This window comes from Phasianus colchicus, chromosome 15, assembly GCF_987193195.1.
Source record: "Phasianus colchicus chromosome 15, bPhaCol1.hap1.1, whole genome shotgun sequence".
Lineage (NCBI taxonomy): Eukaryota > Metazoa > Chordata > Aves > Galliformes > Phasianidae > Phasianus > Phasianus colchicus.
Genome location: NC_143450.1, coordinates 17,211,851 through 17,230,667, shown reverse-complemented (window position 1 = coordinate 17,230,667; position 18,817 = coordinate 17,211,851). Strand labels below are relative to the sequence as shown.

At 49.4% G+C, this 18,817-nt stretch overlaps 2 protein-coding genes and 1 long non-coding RNA gene across 3 annotated transcripts; 1 reads left to right on the top strand and 2 right to left on the bottom strand.

Annotated features, from left to right (window-relative positions):
• Window positions 1-2,630: 2,630 nt before the first annotated feature.
• Window positions 2,631-13,503, top strand: LOC116232230 (uncharacterized). The gene is made up of 3 exons (XR_016471489.1): window positions 2,631-2,913; window positions 3,722-3,837; window positions 11,225-13,503. It is a non-coding gene; the product is annotated as an uncharacterized LOC116232230 (long non-coding RNA).
• LOC149915937 (uncharacterized) lies at window positions 7,299-9,699 on the bottom strand. The gene is made up of 4 exons (XM_090151159.1): window positions 9,334-9,699; window positions 9,218-9,247; window positions 8,353-8,478; window positions 7,299-7,931 (listed from the first exon to the last, which is right to left on the bottom strand). The coding sequence occupies exons 1-4, from the start codon at window positions 9,487-9,489 to the stop codon at window positions 7,734-7,736; spliced, it is 510 nt and encodes a 169-aa protein (XP_090007285.1). The 5' UTR covers window positions 9,490-9,699; the 3' UTR covers window positions 7,299-7,733.
• Window positions 13,504-14,300: 797 nt separating the features above from the next.
• LOC149915936 (uncharacterized) lies at window positions 14,301-15,483 on the bottom strand. Its single transcript, XM_090151161.1, has 4 exons — window positions 15,352-15,483; window positions 15,237-15,260; window positions 14,630-14,788; window positions 14,301-14,406 (listed from the first exon to the last, which is right to left on the bottom strand). The coding sequence occupies exons 1-4, from the start codon at window positions 15,478-15,480 to the stop codon at window positions 14,305-14,307; spliced, it is 414 nt and encodes a 137-aa protein (XP_090007287.1). The 5' UTR covers window positions 15,481-15,483; the 3' UTR covers window positions 14,301-14,304.
• Window positions 15,484-18,817: the final 3,334 nt, after the last annotated feature.

Sequence of the window (18,817 nt, the reverse complement as noted above, 5' to 3'; positions counted from 1 at the left end):
CCATTTTTGTACTCATAAGAGGAGCAGCCACCCCCAGCCCGTGCTGGTAATCCACATCCAATGTGAGCATGTTGTTTCTTAAACCATGGCCTCAGCCCAGCTGTGTGGGCATGTGGTGTGTTGCCGAGCAATACTGCAGCCCTCTGTGCAGGTTAGGAATCACCTAAAGCACAGACATTCAGCTCTGTAGACTCTGTGAAGGATGTTATCTTCTGTGTTAGAAACTGCTGCTTTCTGATTACAGTGAGAAAGCATCTCCTATCTAATTGCCTGAGAGGGGAAAACCAACATTTGGCCTCAAGGGTAGAGAGTGGCACCTGTGATGGTGCAGGCAGCACTGCTGCTCCTCACGGCTGCAGCAGCTCAGGCCCTGAGCTGTGATGTCTCCCAGCCCCTCCTGCTGTGATCTCACAGCCTTTGCTTGGGTTCCTTCACTTTCATCTCAGCTCTTGAATGAGAAGCAACAAACAAAAGACTTCCGCCTCCGTGCGATGTGTGAACTCGTATGCTCTGCTACCACCCACAGCCTCAGTCTGTCGCTTCCTCAAAAGTGTTAATTTTTTCCTGCTGCCCTGCTCTGCCTCCACTCACGCTGCAGTATCTCAGCAGTGCTGTGGGCTGTGAGAGGCAGGAGCAGAGCTGTCCCTGGGACCCATAGAATTGTAGAATGGCATGGGTTGAAAAGGACCACAGTGCTCATCCAGTTCCAACCCCCTGCTGTGTGCAGGGTCAACAACCAGCAGCCCAGGCTGCCCAGAGCCACATCCAGCCTGGCCTTGAATGCCTGCAGGGATGGGGCATCCACAGCCTCCTTGGGCAACCTGTTCCAGTGCCTCACCACCCTGTGTGAAAAACTTCCTCCTAATATCCAACCTAAACCTCCTGTCTCACTTTAAAACCATTCCCTCTTGTCCTATCACTACCCACCCTCATAAACAGCCATTTTCCCTACTCTTTATCCGCTCCCTTCAAGTACTGGAAGGCCACAATGAGGTCTTCCTCCAGCCTTCTTTTCTCCAAGCTAAACAAGCCCAGTTCCTTCAATCTTTCTTCATAGGAGAGGTGCTCCAGCCCTCCACTCATCTTAATGATCCATATTTTCAGCGCACCCTGCTCCCTGCTTGCTCACTATGTGCAATGTTTTTCACCTTGTAGAGTTTGGCTTTCCATCCCTGGGGCCGGGGAGGGCACAGCAGGAGATTGGGGCTCCAGGAGAAGAGCCTTTGCTCCCTCCTGGCTTCACATATCCCCTCCCAGGGCAGCTCTCTTGTGTGCAATGCCTATGGTGGAAGGGCAGCTGTGCCCCTGTGCTTGTGGGGAGAGCTCTGCACAGCCTGCATGGCTGTGGTTGGTTTGTGCTCTCTGCTCTACTTTGATGACCTGGGTTTTCTCAGTAAGCAGCACGATGCACTTGCAGGAAGTGGGAAACAGTGAGCAGTGTTTGGTTGAGAAGCCGTGAAAGCTGGGGTACATTTAATCTTAGAGGCAAACAGTAGTGAGGAGCTCATCTCCTACTGTTATTTATTGTGGTCACTTCCTCTAGGTTGGTTCTTTGCAGGTTTTTCCAGTGTTACGCTCTTCTATTTCTACTGTACCTGTCCTAAATTTGAAGACAGACACCGGAGTGAATAGTGGGCACTGACACAGCCCTGTCAACAAAATGCCACGGATGTGCTCTCGCACCAGAAAGGAACAAAATAAACAGACTACACACACTGCAGCCAGAAAGTGCATGAAGCATTGCTTGCTGCAAGCACTGGGGCTGTGGAGAGGTGCTCAGTTTGCCACATGTGAGCAGACACCTCCCAAAACCAGCAACATCCAATTTGAAATACATGAAGTGAAATTGAAAACAAACTCCTCCTTCCTGAAGCCCTGCTTTCTTGCATGTGAGTGATTCTCACCGTTTGGAGCAGTGCTCACTGTGCTGCTGCCCCTCGGGGTGAAGGCATTACAACGAGCACAATGCAACGTACGTTTTTCCATAGGATGAGTCAGGAATCCAGTTACTGCACACTGTCTGCATGGTAAGGTAGTGAAAGATCTCATGAAGAGGGGTAAACACAGAAGTGGTTCTGCCTCCTTGGCTTGTTTGTAGTAAATATATTTTACCCAACTTTAGCAGCTTCTTTAACTCGTGGGGTAAGGTTGTGGCCAGCTGATGCCTGGGGAAGTTCATCTGGTATCTGCAGAGTTTGGTGCATGAGAATAGCCAGTGCCACCAATCCTGTCAGTGCAGCTTGTGTCCCGTTGTACAGGCTCACTGCCACCTGGGGACACCTCAGGGTGAGCTGTGCAGGCTGGGGGTCACTGGAGATGACACCCAGAGCTTGAGAGATATTGGAGAGGCTCATCCCAAAGTATAAGACAGAAAACTGATGGTTGTGCTTCACGCCAATGGACAGAAAGAAACACCATGAGCTCATACGTGCTGCTGTTTGTGCAGCACTGTTAAGCAGCAGTGAGCACAGCTCCAGCACAGGGCACCATCCAGATGCTTCCCTTGCCAAACCCCGGGTGATGCAGTACATTCAGGAGCGAAGGTGACAGCTCTGACCTGATGCAGACACTTCACAAGGAGTTCGTGCTGTAGGGCTGGTCTGAGTCATCACACACACCTGAAACCTGGGAGATCAGAGCAGCAAAATGAGACACAGCTGAGCTCTGCTTCTAGCAAATGGTTTTCCCAGAAGGCTTCAGACACCTGTGTGCCTGGAACCTGGCGGGGCTGGGTCTTGTGGGTTGGTGGGTTTGCTGGCAGCAGAATGCTGTGTGCTGCTCTTCCTGGGACACTGAGCAGTGTAAGGTCTTCTATGGGGTGTTGACAGAGGGTGCCCTGTGCTCACCTCCCAGGGTTGCATCGTCTCCTTTTCTGCTGCTTGTTGCAGGCCTGAAGTGGAGTGCCTGAGCCAGGTATTGGGGTTACAGTTCTATTAAAATGGGGTGGCAATGATGCTTTCAAGAGCTCATTTTTGTTGTAAATTAATCTATCCTGGTTGCAAAGCAGCACTTGGAGAAATTATTTGGAGGTGGCTGAGTGCTTTTCTGAGTGGTGTAATCCTCCACAGGTGCTTTGGTGTAGAGCAGCTATTAGTTCTGCAAGCAGCAGTTCCAAGCAGACCTTTTCATGTGATGTGGATTGCTTGTAGGTATGGAGGCATCTGAGATGTTGCATTATTAAACTGATAGCTATAACTTGAAGAGCTTTGGAAATAAGAGCTAAGAGCAAACAGGTTGTGCCTCACATTGCGTTTTAAGGCTCTTGCAATTTGGAAATGCTGCTGCTGTTGGGAAGCTGCAGAATTGGAAGAGCTGCAGCTAAGGAGAATTCTGCAGAACCGAGATGCTGGGCTGAGTAACAGTAGGACGAAAGGTGCTCTGATGAGTCATTTGGATCCTGCCTATATTGCAGAGAAGTCACCTGCGCGTCGGGAAGCTGCACTGTGCTTCCTGTGGGCTGCCAGGGCCGGGCGCTGCGGGATGGGGACGTGGCAGATGCAGGGTTTTGTGTTGGAGCTCTGCAGGGTGGGGATGTTATGAGTGCAGGGCTCTGTGCTTCCTTTGCTGGGAATGCAGCTGAGCTGTGCAGGAAGCTGAGGCACGGCGATGACCACTGCGTGCGTTCTCAGCTCCTGCTGCTCTTCAACCACAGCCTTATTGTGGGCCGTGGGCTGAGGGAGGGTGCTCCTTGCATCTCACCTTTTGTTCTTGATTTTTGTAGCTATTGTTTATGACTCCTCAAAAGTTGAAATATGCTGTGAACGTCTCCCATTGCAGGCTGCACCCGTCAGCATCTCCGTTCCTGTAGCATCCTGTCTGCAGCAGCAAAGCCAGCAGGTAAGTGTCTTTCCATGATGCAACTTGCTGATACAGTGAGGCAGCCTCTGACCAGTGGGAACAAGGTTTGCACTGATGGTGCATTTTTTTTTCCCCCCACCATTTAATCAAAAATAAGCAATTCCTCAATGGCGGTGTTTAAGCTGAAGTAGAACAGCCACTGTTTTGCAGTGTTTGACGTTGAAGTGGGTTCTGGGGAGAATTGCTTTACAAAAACACAATGTCTGGGTTCCAAGAGTGGGCGCAGGTGGCCTGGTGCTGATTGCTGTGCATCCATTACTGAAGGGGCAGCAGGGCAGTGTGCTCCCTGTGCTGCTGCTGCCCACGCAGATGGCTCAGACTTTGTCATAAGGGCGGGGAAGAGATGTTTAATTGGCAGTAATAAGAATTAAAATCCTTCTCACATGGAATGTATCACATGTAAAATATGCGTGAAGACATGAGAGCCCAGCGCTTATGGAAGTTGTTAGAACGGAGACTGTGCTGCTGCCAATGATATCAGATCCAGATTTCACTTTTTTCTGACTGTCTTTGAGAATACTTGGAGTTTTGTGCTGCAAAGTCTGGATGAAGGTTCAAATAGCTTAGGAAATTGCATGTAGAGAAATAGGGTGAGTTCAGGACTGTTCCTGAGGGGGAGCAGACTGGATTTCTGCAGAACTGAAGCCTTTGGGAAATTATTTCTCTTGCACTTCCCATAGAGATACTGGTGCTGGCGTCTGTAGTTCCAGTCTATGGATTTCTGATGGAGTGTTACTGCAAATGAATGATTTAATGCTTGCTATTTCTTCCCCTGACTTTTTCTTTTTTGAGTAAGGTATTTCAAAATCATTTTTCCACTCTGTATGATAGTGCTAATATTATTAGAGACAGTTCTGGTGCCTCTGAATAAGAACAGGTGTTTCACCCCCTGCAGCTCATTGCATTCATGACTCGAGGATGTGGCTAACAGCTCTGTCTTTAAAGAGAAAAACAAAGCTTGAAATATCTCTGCAGTGATAAATAGGTACCGTAGCCTCAGCGCCCCGTGTATTTCTTCATTCTTCGATAAAGGGATGGGAAGGGAGAAACCATTTCAGTGCTGAAAGTGTCCGACTGCCTTCTTTGCGTTAAATCCTGCGGGTTTGGCATCGTCTTCTTCCTGCCTTGACTTCAATATTGCTTTCAGATTGCCGTGGTGGTAGATGCTATCAGCCATCCCCCCTCAAGTGGGCCTCTTTGTTTTTCCATAGAAGTATTGATGTTAAGAACAACGTGCACCAGAGTCTCTCATCATCTCTGCCCAGCTCTGGTTGCTTTCTCATCCAAATCCCACATTTTGTGATGGCCACATTGAGGCTCAGTGCGATTCCCTGCAGCCCATTGCTTGCTCTGCTCTCGCCAACCACTGAAGTGGTGATGTGGTGTGCGCCCCTGCAGCAGGGTGGGAGGAGCAGGGGGAGGGCTGCTCCAAGCGTGTCATTTGTACCAGAAGTCTGATTCATCTGTTGGAACAAAAACTTGTGGTGTTACTTGTTTCCAGTGAAAGCCTCCTGGTAGAGACATGAGAGCTCTCTGTAATGCTGTGTGAATGCTACCTTCCTTTCTGATTTCAGCTGCTGTGCGTGGTTGGTAGGGATTGGTAGCACGAGATGGGAGCTGGTGCATGTAGGTAGGGCAGGAGCTGTTGTGTGCGTGCATTGAATGACAGCACAAGCACCCAGGTTGGTGCTGGGAGCTCCTCCCTGCAGAGATCTGGCAGCTCCCTGGCCGTGGGGATGGGCACCTGGCTCAGGTGGGACCCGGTGGCCACAAGACCTCAGGCAGTGTGGGTTCAGTGCTTGCAAGCAATGATTGCTTTGGGGTGGGCTGGTGTGGGAGGCCATCACCTCCAGCTCCACATGTCCCAGTGCCTGACAGGCTCAGGGTGAGCAGCAGGACCTCCATCCTGGTTGCAGAGCTCACACATGGGACTTAGAAACCTGTGATCCAGAAAGTTGGATGCGCTGAGAAGTAAATGTCAATGTGGAGATAGTGAGCTAGAGCTGTGTGTGGGCACAGTGGGAGTGAGAGTGGGTGGCTCGGGTTTTACCTCTGTATGAACTTAAAGCAAATATGAATCATGCTCAGGGTGCTCGGGGCTTTCTGGTAAGGTCAATGGAATATCAGAACGCCATCGCTTCTGAAATAAGGCCAAGCATCGTGCTCAGAATGTTAGCAGTAAAATTAATGCTGATATTTTGGAGGTAAGGGCAGAGTGGGTTCTCGGAGCAAAATCCCAACGCAGCTCAGCAAAGTCAGTCACAGGAGGTGTGAGATGGCACTGCCAGCTCCTCGAAATTATGGGCTCCTCCACAGTAAATGCCTCTCATAAAAGCATGACGACTCTGCCAGCCATCATGGTCCATATGTTGAGAGGTGTATCTGTCTGTGTTTCTGTGAGGTTTGTGATTCTTGGAATTAGTGACAGATACTGCTAATATGGATCAGCCCTTCGTGTGCGTGTTTGAGCAGACAGTTCTGGGCACTTTTCAGGTTTGATTCTGTTCTTTCTCATTGGGTTGGACAGGAGCACTTCTGTTCATCTCTAGGCTGTATGAAGCCAAACTAAGCATTCTTCAGTTCCTTTCTGTTCTTTAAACAGAAGTATTTCCTGGGATAGCAGTGCTGGTGAGTGAGGGAGATGCATCTCCTGGAGTAAAGCACTAGAAGAATGGGGAGTTTGCACACAAGCGATGTGGAACAGTGATTTCAGGAATGAGAAAATTGGAAGACAGCCACTTTAGAAGTGGTTTGTTTAAAACCTGCTGCTTTTTGAAGTGTGCTGGAAGGTGAGATGGAGCCAAGTGCGTGAGCAAATTCAGGTATTGCTCAGAGTGCTGAGCAGTGCTCGGTGAGGCAGGTTGAGTGCTGGCTGTCCCACTGGATGTGCATCATCTCTTATCTGCTTTCAGAGGTCACTGCACTCTGGGTCTTTCCATAGCAGTCATTGTGCACTGGGCACAGGCAATGCAGAGAGCTCAGCTGAGACCCACAGTGCAATTCCCGTGGTTGCTTTAGCACAAAGATATCCAACAGTTTGAAACCTTCTGAGCATGCTGGAGAAACACTTCTTTTGCACAGAAGTGTGGCAATTCAGCAGCTCTTCTGTGACATAAATTGAAAAGGAGTTGTTGGTGCCCCATCCCTGGAGGTGTTTGAGACCAGGCTGGGTGGGACCCTGAACCGGTGGGAGCAACCAGCCCATATGATCCTTGAGGCCCTTCAACCCAACCATTCTGTGATGTATTCTATGATTGTAATGCTCAGAAAGATGCAAGCATCACTTCTGACATCCTGCTCTGCACTGAGTGCTGTTTGAGGTTTGGTGGACATGTTTTGGATAAATGTATGCTGAAAAACCCTGAAAAAAATGAGCTGAAGCTCTTTGGAGTGCAGTGAAAGGTGAAACATCCATGTTAATTTGGTCAGATTGCTATTGAAGCTTAATGCAAACACCACCAGCGAGCAATGACGTCTGTGCAGATTGGGCTCTGGTGGTGCCACATTTCCAGTGGGGCTGCCCTGGATCCACTGAGCATCTCAGCCCCTTAGCCCTCATCCCCATGTGCAGACCCTTCCTGTCCCCACCTGACACACATGTGCAGGTCTGGGCTGTGTTTCTTGCCCCTGTGTGCACAAACCCCAGACCCAGCACCTTCCCTGCATCCCAGGTGCCACAAGCACATTTCCCATCTGATAACCACAGGCAGGGTAAATGATGACACTTGGCTGCGCGTGGTCGATAACGTTTTAATTGATGTCTTTGGTTTTCAGTCACTTACTTGCATTAGCTCTTAGCACAGATTCATGTTTTGTGGGAGCCCCTCCTTGCCCCTCATTCCCAGGCAGCCCCACTGCTGCTGTGGGAGCTGCTCCTACAGCCTCTCTCTGCAGGACTTCTGCAGCAGAGGGCAGCTGCTGTCGCTGCTGCCATCCAGATCCGACTTGTCCCTCATGATGTTCCTGCAGTTGTTTGTCTGGCTGAGCCACCTCAAGAATTCTTCCAGGTTGCTTCTGAATTTGGGGAAATCTGCTCTGATCTCATTGCAGGAATGTCCGTGGGTTGAATTTCTCTAAGGAAAAAGAGTAGGAGAGAAAAAGAGAGGAAAAAGTGATGCAGGAGTTACAGAGGCATTCTATCCCAAGGCTCTGTTATTCCTCAGGGCTCTTTAGCTGCCTGGGATGAGGCTCCAGCCCACAACTTTCCACCATTCTTGCAGACCAGCAGTGAATACAGCCCTGGCTATCAGAGAATATCCCAGGTTGGAAAGGACCCATAGGATCATCAAGTCCAACTCCTATTTGTACATCCAATCTCCCTCGTAATATCCATGTCCTGCAGACACTGGGGAGCTTGGGATGCTCTGTGTGTCCCAGCAGCTCTGTGATCTCTGAGAGAACTAACAGGAGACTGAAGCAGAACAACAAGCATAGCAAGCAGATGGAGAACTGCAGGGAAATGTTTGAAACCACCACTGAACAGCAGAAGCTTACCTTCATAATCGTGCATTTGTCTCTTAGCTTTCTCATATCGCTTTTGACTATCTTCATACATGGAGATTCCAACTTGTTTAGCTGGTGAATAAACTCCTCGGTGTTGTTACAGGCACAGTTTGTGCACTAGAAGGAAAAAATGGGAAAGAAAATGGCGCTCTGGTTTGTAGGAGGATGTTAACTGTCCATAAACCATCTGGAATAAATCACCTACGATTTTTCTCTGGAGATATTTCTTAGTTATACCTTCCCTTAAGAGTGTGGAAGTGCAGTATTTGTAACTATTACAGACACAAATTCTGCAGAGGAAGTGCAGTTTCTGTCGATGGAGAATTTGACAACTCTTAGAATTAAGTTACTTCTATATGAGATTGTTTTGTCTTGGATGTAGGATGCTCATAGATAACTACTCCAAGCAGTTTTCCTTGTATTGCATCGTTCAGTGAGAAGACCTTACAAACATTGCTGGAAATCTCTCCTGAACAGCATTAAAAAGAACAGAGGGATACTGAGGAGGAGGCACCGTCTATGTCTGAGAGCTGTTAGAATGGGGTGCTAGCCATGTTTAAGCAATTTTTGAACAATATGATGTGATATATAGGGAAAGCAAGCAGAGCATTCATGGCTGTCCCTGAGCCAGCCTTGGGTCTTTGTGGTGGCCCTGTGCCCCTCCTGGGCCAGGTTTCTGAGTGCAGGTCTCCCCTGCCCCATGGCTCACAGAGCCGTTCTGGAGCCCAACGAGCCCTTCACTGCCATTGGGCACATTGCCCTGAAATGTCCCCAGAGCTTTTCTCTCAGTTATACCGTAAGCTGGTAAACTGTGAGTCCTCATGGCAATAAGGAATGAGAAACGTCCGCTCCTTACCGTTATGCAGGTCGGCGTGTCGAGCTGCTCCTGAAAAAGACAGAAACCTCCATGTTACAAATTGGAAATCACCTCGAGAAGCAAATCTGGCGTGGGGCAAGTGGAAAAGGGTTTACATTTTCATGCGTGTTTTCATTTTCAAGTAAGCAAAGCATTTCATCAATGATGGCAGATTTAGTCTTGCTCTGCAGAAGCGGTATTTCCTTTGGAGGCAGACGGTGGCTGGATGCACTCCAGCTGCACAGCAGCAGCAGCAGCACGTATGGATGCATTTGGAAGGTGCTGCACTGGAGGCTCGGACTCCAACCTGAAGAGTGCGTTGAATTCAGGCTCCTCTCTTCTGGCGGATGCTTGGCTCACTTATATAGAGAAGCTCAGTAAGGGCAGGATGTGATTACTCTCTTATCTCAATTACAAATCAATAAAGTAGGAAATAGGCGACAACTTGAGCCTTCGAATTAGCAGCATATCTGATCTGAGAAGCATTTCTGATTAATGGTCCTGTAAACTTCCTAATGCCTCTAACCCTGGGGGCTGTGCTTCTGTGCAAGCAGGAGCCATGCGAGGGCACTAATGTTGTGCAAGGTGCTGCCAAAGCAGGACTTGTTAATGCACAAGGAAATTATTCTACTTGGAGCAACGCAGCCTGGAAGACCATTGTTTCTCATCAGAGGAGGCTGTGTTCTATATTGCTGCATTTTATCCTGCTTTAATGGTTTGAGTGCCTCTGTAGCTGATGCCAGCTGAAGATGGAGCCCTCAGGGTCAAAGCAATTGTCTGCAGTGTGACCTCGGCAGCAGTGTGGGAGCAGAGGTTCACGTCCATCTATAGCACTGCCATTTCCTATGGGAAATGTCTTTTTTCTGACCTGTCAGTGAGACAGAAGGTTGTTTGTTTGCCATAATTAGTAAGAGTGGGGAGCGGACCTTATCCAGACATCACTAATTTTTCTGACAGTGCTGTGTGAGTCTTCATTCTCAGCTGTCAACTGCAGCTCAGCTTTGCGGGGGAACTGTCTATAGAATGGAAGTTTGGTTCATTGTGTGGCCTTTATGCAGCACTTCATGGGGGCAGTTTTGGTGCTTGGTTGCACTTGCACTTTTCCCAGAGGGAAAGGGGCTGGAATGAGGTGGAAACTGTAGCAGTGCCTGGAGGAGGGAGGTGCAATGGGGGAGGGGATGCTCGGGGCAGGGGAACACAGGAGGGGTTCAGCTCCTGGTAATGTGGTGTTGGGAGAGCAGAATCTTCAAAGCAATTGGGGAAACCAGGGCTGGGGTAGCTCTGCAATATTGCAGCTCTAAAGGGAAAAAAGTTGTGTATTTAGTTCCATGCTGGGAGGCAAGGGATAGTATGGTTCATACGAGGAGTGGCATCTGAGGGAGGCTGTGGTGAGAAAACACCCCTGGCCATGGGGAAAAGTGAGATTATTGGTGACCAGCACTGGAGCTGCCAGATGGAACAGTGGGAGACATTGATGTCTGCCAGCACAGCACCTGCTCTCCCACTCCTTGCCTGCTCTGTATCATCTCTGACTTCAGCTGAGAGCTGTAAGGAAGGTGTTTTGCAATGGCAGAAGTGAGCCTGGCAAGTGCTGCTGGGACAGGGTTAGCACAGAGCCGGGCTCTCAGCTGGAGCACATCGATGCAGAGCTTTGCAAATATCCACATCAGCCTGTGCCAGCAGAGCGTCTGGCCCAAATATGTCCCATATGTTCCCCTTCCTTCTCTAAATCTGTTGGATTTTTAGAGGCAGTATTTCAAATAAAATGCCTGCTGAAGTGCAGGAGTGGCAGGTTGGTTTTACTGGAAGCAATTAGGGAAATCCTTGCTGTTGGTTCAGCCTGCATTCTACTTTGAAGAGCTCTAAATGTAATAAGAAAATTTGAGGCTAGATGGTGTTTTAAGCTCTTTGTCTATATATGTTTTGGATTATCCCTACTAGAAAACACATAATTGCATGTTCCCTTTCTTCCCATCACTTTGCTGCTTGCTTTCTGCCGATTTGCAGGGTGGGTGCTGCCCTCCTCCAGCCCTGTGTGAAGGTTCTCCAGCAGCAGCTGTATGGGAGGTGCTCACCAGTTCTGCCATGGTTTCCATCGCTAAAGACACTCCTGAGTCATTCTCTTAAAAAAACCCCACAAACTTCAGTCCAAACTGCTCAGGAAATGGCTCCTGGCCCCTCACTTCCCAACCAAGGAACTCAGGCTCTGCAGGCTCTGGCTGTCCAGCAGCTTGGGGTAGAGGTGATTAAAATCAGTTGTTGAAGAGAATGTTTAAATGTGCTAAGATGGTATAGTGAACAATGTGAAAACCAACAAAGGTTTTTCTGCTTTCTCTGGTGTAAGCTTCAGAGTCTCCTGGCAATGGCGTGGAGCAGGAGGTGAGGGCAGGACCTGCATCTCCTTTGCCTTTTCCATGTTTTAGATGGATGTTTGCCCCAGGGGGAGCTGCTGGCAGCTGCTCACTGCCTCTGTGCTCTGTATGAGGATGTAACAGCTCGACCCACAGGGTGCAAGCCACAGTATGGGATGCATCTTCAGCCAAACCATTTGGCAAATATCAGCACCCACTTTCTGAAACTTTCATGCCGGATTTGGAAGCATCCTCTTTCATCTGCTTGGCCCATCACCAAAGGGAGTTAAAGCTGTTTGAGAGAAGCAGTGAGATGTTATCAATACAACAAGGTCCTGTGTCTTGCTCTGCTGGTGCAGCGTGCTGGCTGTGGCAGGAATCACCACTGCTCCTTAACCTCCCTGTGGTCCTTGGTCCTTTGTAATAGAAGGATGCTCTGTACCAAAACCATGATGAGAAAAACTGTTGGCATTTGTAACCGTCTGAAGACTTTCTGTGGTTGCCAGTAGGGAGATGGGGGAAGCAAGCACTCACAGCCCTCCGGAGTACAGCAAAAACCAAGTGCCTAAGATTTGCTATTTGCACACAGAGGTAACAGCATTCCCAGCAGGAACGGCAGGAACGCTGCAGTGCCCTCAGGCACGCGGTTCCTTCTGCAGCTTTGTTCGCAGCCTCTCCGTGCTATTCCACCTTTCTGCGGCAGCCTGAGCCTTTGCAGCCCTGAAGCATGGCATCGCGCATCCTTTCCTCTCCTCCCTCCAGCCCTCGTGTCACGCTGCGGTCTTTCGGCAGGAGAGGAGTGCCGCCTAGAGAGCAGCCTGCGCCAGCAGCACGCGGACCGCTGCTGTTGCTGTTGCTTTATTTCCCGAGGAGGAGCGCACCGACTGCGATGCGCCACAGCGAGGCGAGCCGCTTGATTTGAGAGCTCGAAAAACCCGGCTGGGGGGACCTGGTTACAGCACTGGGGATGTCAGAGGTACGTGGAGAGTGTTTCAACGAGCAATAGGGGTGTGCCATCGGGGTGTGTCTGTGGTTCCCTCTGGAAGTGAGTGGAGCCCTTGGCCACAGCTCCCTGCATCACAGCGGATCGTGGCCCCTCTCAAAGCATCGCTTCGCTCTCTGGAAGGCTGTAAGCATCATTGCTCACAAAAATCGCATCACATCATCTTTTTACATCCACGGGTTTTGGCTAACACTTGGCTTGGAATCAATCCCATTGCCCATGTTTATTCCTCATCTGGCACTGCTGCTCTCAGCAGGCTGCATTCCTGCAGAACAAGCGGCATCAACGTGGATCGCCAACAGGGCAAGTTGCTTCTTCTAGGCACTCAGTGCTTCGGTAGCATTGACTAAGGATTCATTCTGGAATACCTTTGGTATGCACAGTGGTAATGACACCCTTTGGTTTTCCCCTTGTTTGTGCTCTGGCTGCACTTTCTGTCTTTCTGCAGCCCTTGAGAAACTCCTCTCTAGCAGTTATTAAAAATACCAACAAACTGTTCAGATGTGTCAGCTCCCTTGAGCCTCCCGTGGGCTGTGGCATTTCCCAGGCCTCTGTTGCAAGCAGCAATTTGCAGAGCATCCTGTAGGCACAAGTGCTGCTGCTGGAGGTGCCCTTCCTCAAGCAGAGCACTTAGGAAATCTTTATCCAGGTGTGCAGCAGTAGGTGGTGATGATGGGATTGTGAAATAAAGAAATTCCAGCAGGAAAATCCCTTTGGAGGGAAGGTATGAATGTGATGCTCCGCGGGGATGTGGGTACATGTGTGGGGTGGGGCTGCTCCCATCCCACCCTGCCCCAAAGGAGGATTTTGCCACGTGTTTTTTCTTTCTTCTGTGTGGACGAATCTTCCTGAAGTCAGAACATCCAGCTGGGGGGAAGACGAGGGGCAGCAGTCAGCTGTCTGCCCCACAGTGCACAGAGGATGGGCTGCTTTCATCCCAGCAGGAAAACAAATGTGGTGGTTCAGTGTCCAGACCCTACAAAAGAGGTATCAGCCATCTGTAAAGCTGCCTCCAAAACTGCCAGACCCTCACCAGTAGGAGGGACTGATGCGATCAGTCCAGCGTTTTCCAATCAAATATTCCTTAAATCACCACAAATCACCACAAAGGAAACGATGACAGTTAGATATTTGTGCAAGAGATTTATTTTGCATAGATTCCATTAGAGTTTGATTACATTTCATAGAGTTCTGCATGCAAATTTCCCAAGTATTTTTCTGTAAGAAACGCATATGCAATGTCTTGGTAGCACTCTGGTCTTTGGGAACAGGCAATTTGCACCTCACTTTTTCTTATATTTTAAAGCAATTGTCACTGCCTTTGTAGCACAGCAATGTTCTTCAGCTCAGAGAGGCACTTTGGCATCATTTAAAAGCAACCATCCCATCCTTGGAGGAGACTGTTCACCAAAAATTGCTGTCAACTCTCCTAAAAAGATGCAAAATTGAACTGAAAGCATCTGGAAACCTCAGGTGCAGAAACAAAGTGCTGACTGCAGTGTGTGGCACAAAATGAGGCACCAGGCTCCTCCCCACGTGCCAATGGAGTGAAGTAAACAACTACTGCGTTTCTTCATCATAAAAATAAATAACTTGAAGTTCCTACCAATAAATAGAATAAATATGAATAATTATAGGAATAAATAATGTCTTCCAGGAATTTTGCTTGTCAGTGAGGGTGTGCAAAGGAGGATTCACGGAGCTCTGTGGTGGCATGGCAGGCTGCTCTGCAGTTATGTTGTCTCCTCCAAGAAGCCATACATGTTCAGGAACTTTAATAGTTCTTCCAAATTCTTGAAAAAGTCATAGTTTTCCATTGGCTCCCACTTATGTTTCTGGGGGACGGACAAAGGAGAAGAGTCAAAGCAATGTAATTTGGACACGCGAGTTGTATTTTGTTTCTTGACTGTTTCATTCTCTTTTTTAAGACCATGGAGGCACCAAACCAGGAGGCAGCTTCAGCAATGCACACATTTTGCTGTTGCCTGGACAAACACTGGGATTTGTACTAACCCAAACCCCATAGAACAGTGAGCAGAAAATCCACCCTGGACCTACCAGCCACCCAGTGCACGTCTCCCTGGCAGCATAGATACTCCGGAGTTTGTGGATAAGCTCTAGTTGCTTCTTTTTGCTTCTTTCCAGGGCCTTAATGAATTCTTCCAGGTAGACGACTGCATTCTCTTCCCCTTGCTCCATCATGAGAATTATGTTATTCTGCAATAACAAAGCATAGACATTCCTGTCTTTTCTGTATCGCCTCATGGAATCACTCAGGTTGGAAAAGAGCTCTCAGATCGCTGAGTCCAACCACTGCCCCATCCCCACCGTGCCCACTGACCATGTCCCCAGTGCCTTCAGAAGGAGCTCTGATCTGCCTTGTGATAAGAAAGAGAGCCAGTGCTGGTGGAAGCAAGCTCTTACACGTGGCTCTGATCAAGGCAGGACCTGAGCACTGATTTTTCAGGGAAAGATTTTGCCTTGAGTGAAGCCCATAGAGGGGCAACCATCACAGCTCATTGGTGGCGTGGTAGCCAGGGGACACCTCTTCCAAATACACAAAGGATGAGCTCTGCCAACTGCCAGATCCTCCTTCCATCTCCAAAAGCACATGGCCACACCGTGGGCATGCAGCATTGCAATGTGAGCTGCAACACGACCTTACCGGAGGCACGGTTTCATTGCTGCCCTGCAAGAGATTGTTAAAAAACCACATTAGCAGATGCTCCGCCAGAACAAAAACTCAGGCGTGCAACAAAAAGCAAACAGAACAGGCGAACCTGTAGTCCCTGAACGTCTTGAATGACTTCCTTCCGGAGGGAGCTGATGGGGCAGCCCTTGACCAGCGGCAAAGGGCTGGGGCGGCTGGGGGCCCAGCAGGACAGCAGCAGGCAGAGCAGCAGCAGCATCGTGGCGAGGCACCGCGCTCCTCTCGTGGGCTGGGTATGGCTGCATCCTGGCTTCCTTTTATACGTGCGCCGTGCGAGGAAATGATTAATACCTCACCACAAAGAAGCTCAAGCTGAAGGCGAGAAGTCACCTGTAGAGTGGAAGCTGTTACTTTCTTATCTGCCAGGGGAAACTACATGTGTCTAAAATAAAGACTCCCCCAGAAGTTCAGTGGCTGCTATGCAATTCAGATGTTTGAGTCCATCTTGCTTTCAGGAGCTGAAGCAATTTTATGATGCTGAAAGTATTGGTACAAGATAAAGCTAGCTAAAAACTCCACCCAGACCTTCACGCTTACATGTACTTACATGTACATGTGTTATTATGATTACTCAAAGTAACACTAATTTATTGCCCCTCTGCTCTGCACAGTGTGACCTCACCTGAAACACTGCATCCAGATGTGGAGTCCTCAGCACAGGATAGACATAAACCTGTTGAAGCATGTCCAGAGGAGGGCCATAGAAATGATCCAAGGGATGGAACTCCTCCCCTTTGGGACAGGCTGAGCACTGGGGCCGTGCAGATAGAGAAGGCTCCAGGGAGAGCTGAGAGTGACCATTCAGTACCTAAAAGGGGTGTAAGAATGAAGAGGACTGACTCTTTAGCAGGGTCTGTGTGGTAGGACAAAGGGAAATGATTTCAGACTAAAAGAGGTGAGGTCTAGATTGGATATTGGCAGAGGTTGTCCGGAGAGGCGGTGGTGCCTCATCCCAGGTTGGGCAGGAGGGGCTCTGAGCATCTGATGGAGCTGTGGGTATCCCTGTTCATTGCAGAAGGGTTGGATGAGATAGCCTTTAAGGGTCTTCCAACCCAAACCGTTATAGGATTCTATACTTCTCCCTTAATTAGTACTCCTTAATGCTTCCCACCACTCACATTTACAAGCTGGTGGACTGCACGAGCCCTTCTGGAAGCAGGCATAGTTTGCAGGGCAGCCTGTCCTCCCTCTGATGCTGCATGTCCTTCACTCTGATGCTGCATGGATTGGTTTCCTGCCTTGCTGCAGTCCCCTAACACTCTCTCCCCACTTCCCCTGCAGTCAGCAGAGTGGCATTATCCCATAGCTGAGGCTGAGCTATGTTGGTGGTGAGCAGAGGAAGGCCAGCTTTGCCTTGTGCCATCAAGGGGTTTGCATCTGTTCAGTGGGGAACACCCATCCCCATGATGCTCATCTGCTTTCTTTAAAGAAAACTCTTCTGATTGTACAGAGTCCACCGAGGCTGTGCATCACCCATGGTGGGAAGCAGAATCATTGGCTCAGCCCTCTCCTCCATTTGTTCGCCTAGGGAAAGGGTGTCTATGGCTCTGTGCATGGCCAGCCCTGCTGAGGTTGGCAGGGGGAAAACAGAATGTTTGTTTCAAAGGGAATTCACAGGCCTCAGGTGGATGAGTGCACATTCTGTGCATTGATCATAGCCAGGTGTGGAGGAATCTCTTCCCTTGGAGGAGGCAGTGGGGACTGATGCTCATCTCACAGCTGGCTGAAGAGATGAGTCTCTGCAGGAAGGGCAGAAGGGAAAGGAGTGGGCAGCACGGACCTTTACAGTTGGAAAAAAAAGAACTGCTTGGTTGGAACCCCACCTTGTTCTCTTCATTCTTTTTATAGCAGCTAATGACATGCAAATACATTCTTAGATTGCAGCCAGGGTGGAAAAAGAAAGACCTGATAGCATCAGAAAGGAGGATGGAACTTGCGGTGTGCTGCTATACGTACACCTAGGGTTGGCCTCTAACACGCTGACTCATTTGCAAACATTCAGAGCAGAAACCACTGTGGCCACTCTGCTCATCTCATGGCAGGATCAATGCTGACCTTTCTTTCCTTTCTGCAGCACGGGGATGCTTCTGTGGGATGCTTCTGAGGGCGCGGGGAATTCCCAACAGCGCTGCGGCCAACCCCACCTCCGCCAAAAAATCCAGGCAGGATTCTGTGAGGGTGACGTGGGGCTCCGGTCTGATTTCACTGATGTGATTTCACTGATACGATTTCACTGGGCAGAGCCATCTGAAATACCTGGGTCCTCCCCACATGGAGAATTCAGTCAATGAGCAAAAAGGGGACTGGGCCTGTTAAGCATTATCTGAAAGCCAAATAGAAAATTCACTGTGAAACTGAAAAAAAAAAATAACAAATTATGAAGGAAATATGAACAAGTCTGATTTTTGTGTGGCGGTCCTGTGTGGAACTAGGAGTTGGACTCAGTGATCCAGATGGGTCCCTTCCATCTCTGGATGTTCTGTGATTTCTGTTACTGAATAAGGTTGCTTCTCCGATCAACCTCCTCACACTTGCATCAGGCTTCTATCTATGTGTTCTTGTGCAACCTGTAGGTGTTTGTGCTTCTCCCCATGCTGATAGCTGACAGCAGCACTCCTGGACATCCAGACAGCTGTGGTGGACTCCTGGCTTTCCTGCTTGGCCCTCCCATGTATTTCCACTCATCCTGAATGTAGAAGGCCGAAATGCATTTATAGCATTTGCAGCACACCCTGCACGGCAGCATCGATACCTTCCTGTCTCAGCACTGCAAGGAGTTAAAAGCATTGTAACTCTGTGGTCTGCCCCTGCAGAATGAAGGAAACCGAGCTTCCCCATGCAGCTCAAGGGGAGCTCTAATGTTGTTTAGAAACAGCAGAAAGTAAAATCGCCGCCGCCGGTGACTGTGCTCAACCAACGCATCTGCAGCAGCTGTGCAGCCCCGCTCCCAGCTGAGGACATTCCTTCCCCATGCCGTGCTCTGGCTGCCGCTGCTGGTCCCTGTCTGGTGTCTGCAGAGTGAGGTGTTCCTGGAAGCAGGCCTGAGCACAGCACAGCCGGGTGAAGCCACGTGCAGGGCTGTGAGCCTTGGGATAACCGCTGGGCACAGGAAGGCTTTTCCATTAACAGAAAGGTATTCCCCTTGTTTTTTATGGCTTCCTCTGTGATTACTCCAAAAAATACCTGTGAGTCACAGTGGCATGCCCTTCCCTTACACTGCCAGGAGAGCTCAGAAATCAGTCCAAGGCCAACTCATTTGTCGCATCTTGGCTGCTGGACCCCTGCCTGCACTGCCTTTGTTCAGGGGGTTGTGCCTGGGCAGCCTCTCTTAGGGGGGATTAGCAGGTCTGGATGCCTTTGGACTCATGGGCTTTTTTTGTGGCTCACCAGCTTTGGGGAAAGCAAGGGAAATTTCCCTGCTTGCTCAGAGGCACTGTCCTGGAGAGCCAAAGCTCCTCACCTTTCAGGCACAATTAGGAATTTGGAGTTTCCTGGATTCATATCTCGGTTTGGGTCGGAAGGGACCTTTAAGTCCC

Bases quoted from the DNA above. Each gene is read 5' to 3' on its own strand.
- LOC149915937 (XM_090151159.1), bottom strand. From the start codon at position 9,489: ATGCATCCATACGTGCTGCTGCTGCTGCTGTGCAGCTGGAGTGCATCC. The intron at 9,248-9,333 runs GTAAACCCTTTT...TGTCTTTTTCAG, and splicing joins ATGAAAACACGCATGAAAAT to GAGCAGCTCGACACGCCGAC. The intron at 8,479-9,217 runs GTAAGGAGCGGA...TTTTCCTTCTAG, and splicing joins ACACGCCGACCTGCATAACG to TGCACAAACTGTGCCTGTAA.
- LOC149915936 (XM_090151161.1), bottom strand. From the start codon at position 15,480: ATGCTGCTGCTGCTCTGCCTGCTGCTGTCCTGCTGGGCCCCCAGCCGC. The intron at 15,261-15,351 runs GTTCGCCTGTTC...AATCTCTTGCAG, and splicing joins AAGACGTTCAGGGACTACAG to GGCAGCAATGAAACCGTGCC. The intron at 14,407-14,629 runs GTAGGTCCAGGG...TCCGTCCCCCAG, and splicing joins AGACGTGCACTGGGTGGCTG to AAACATAAGTGGGAGCCAAT.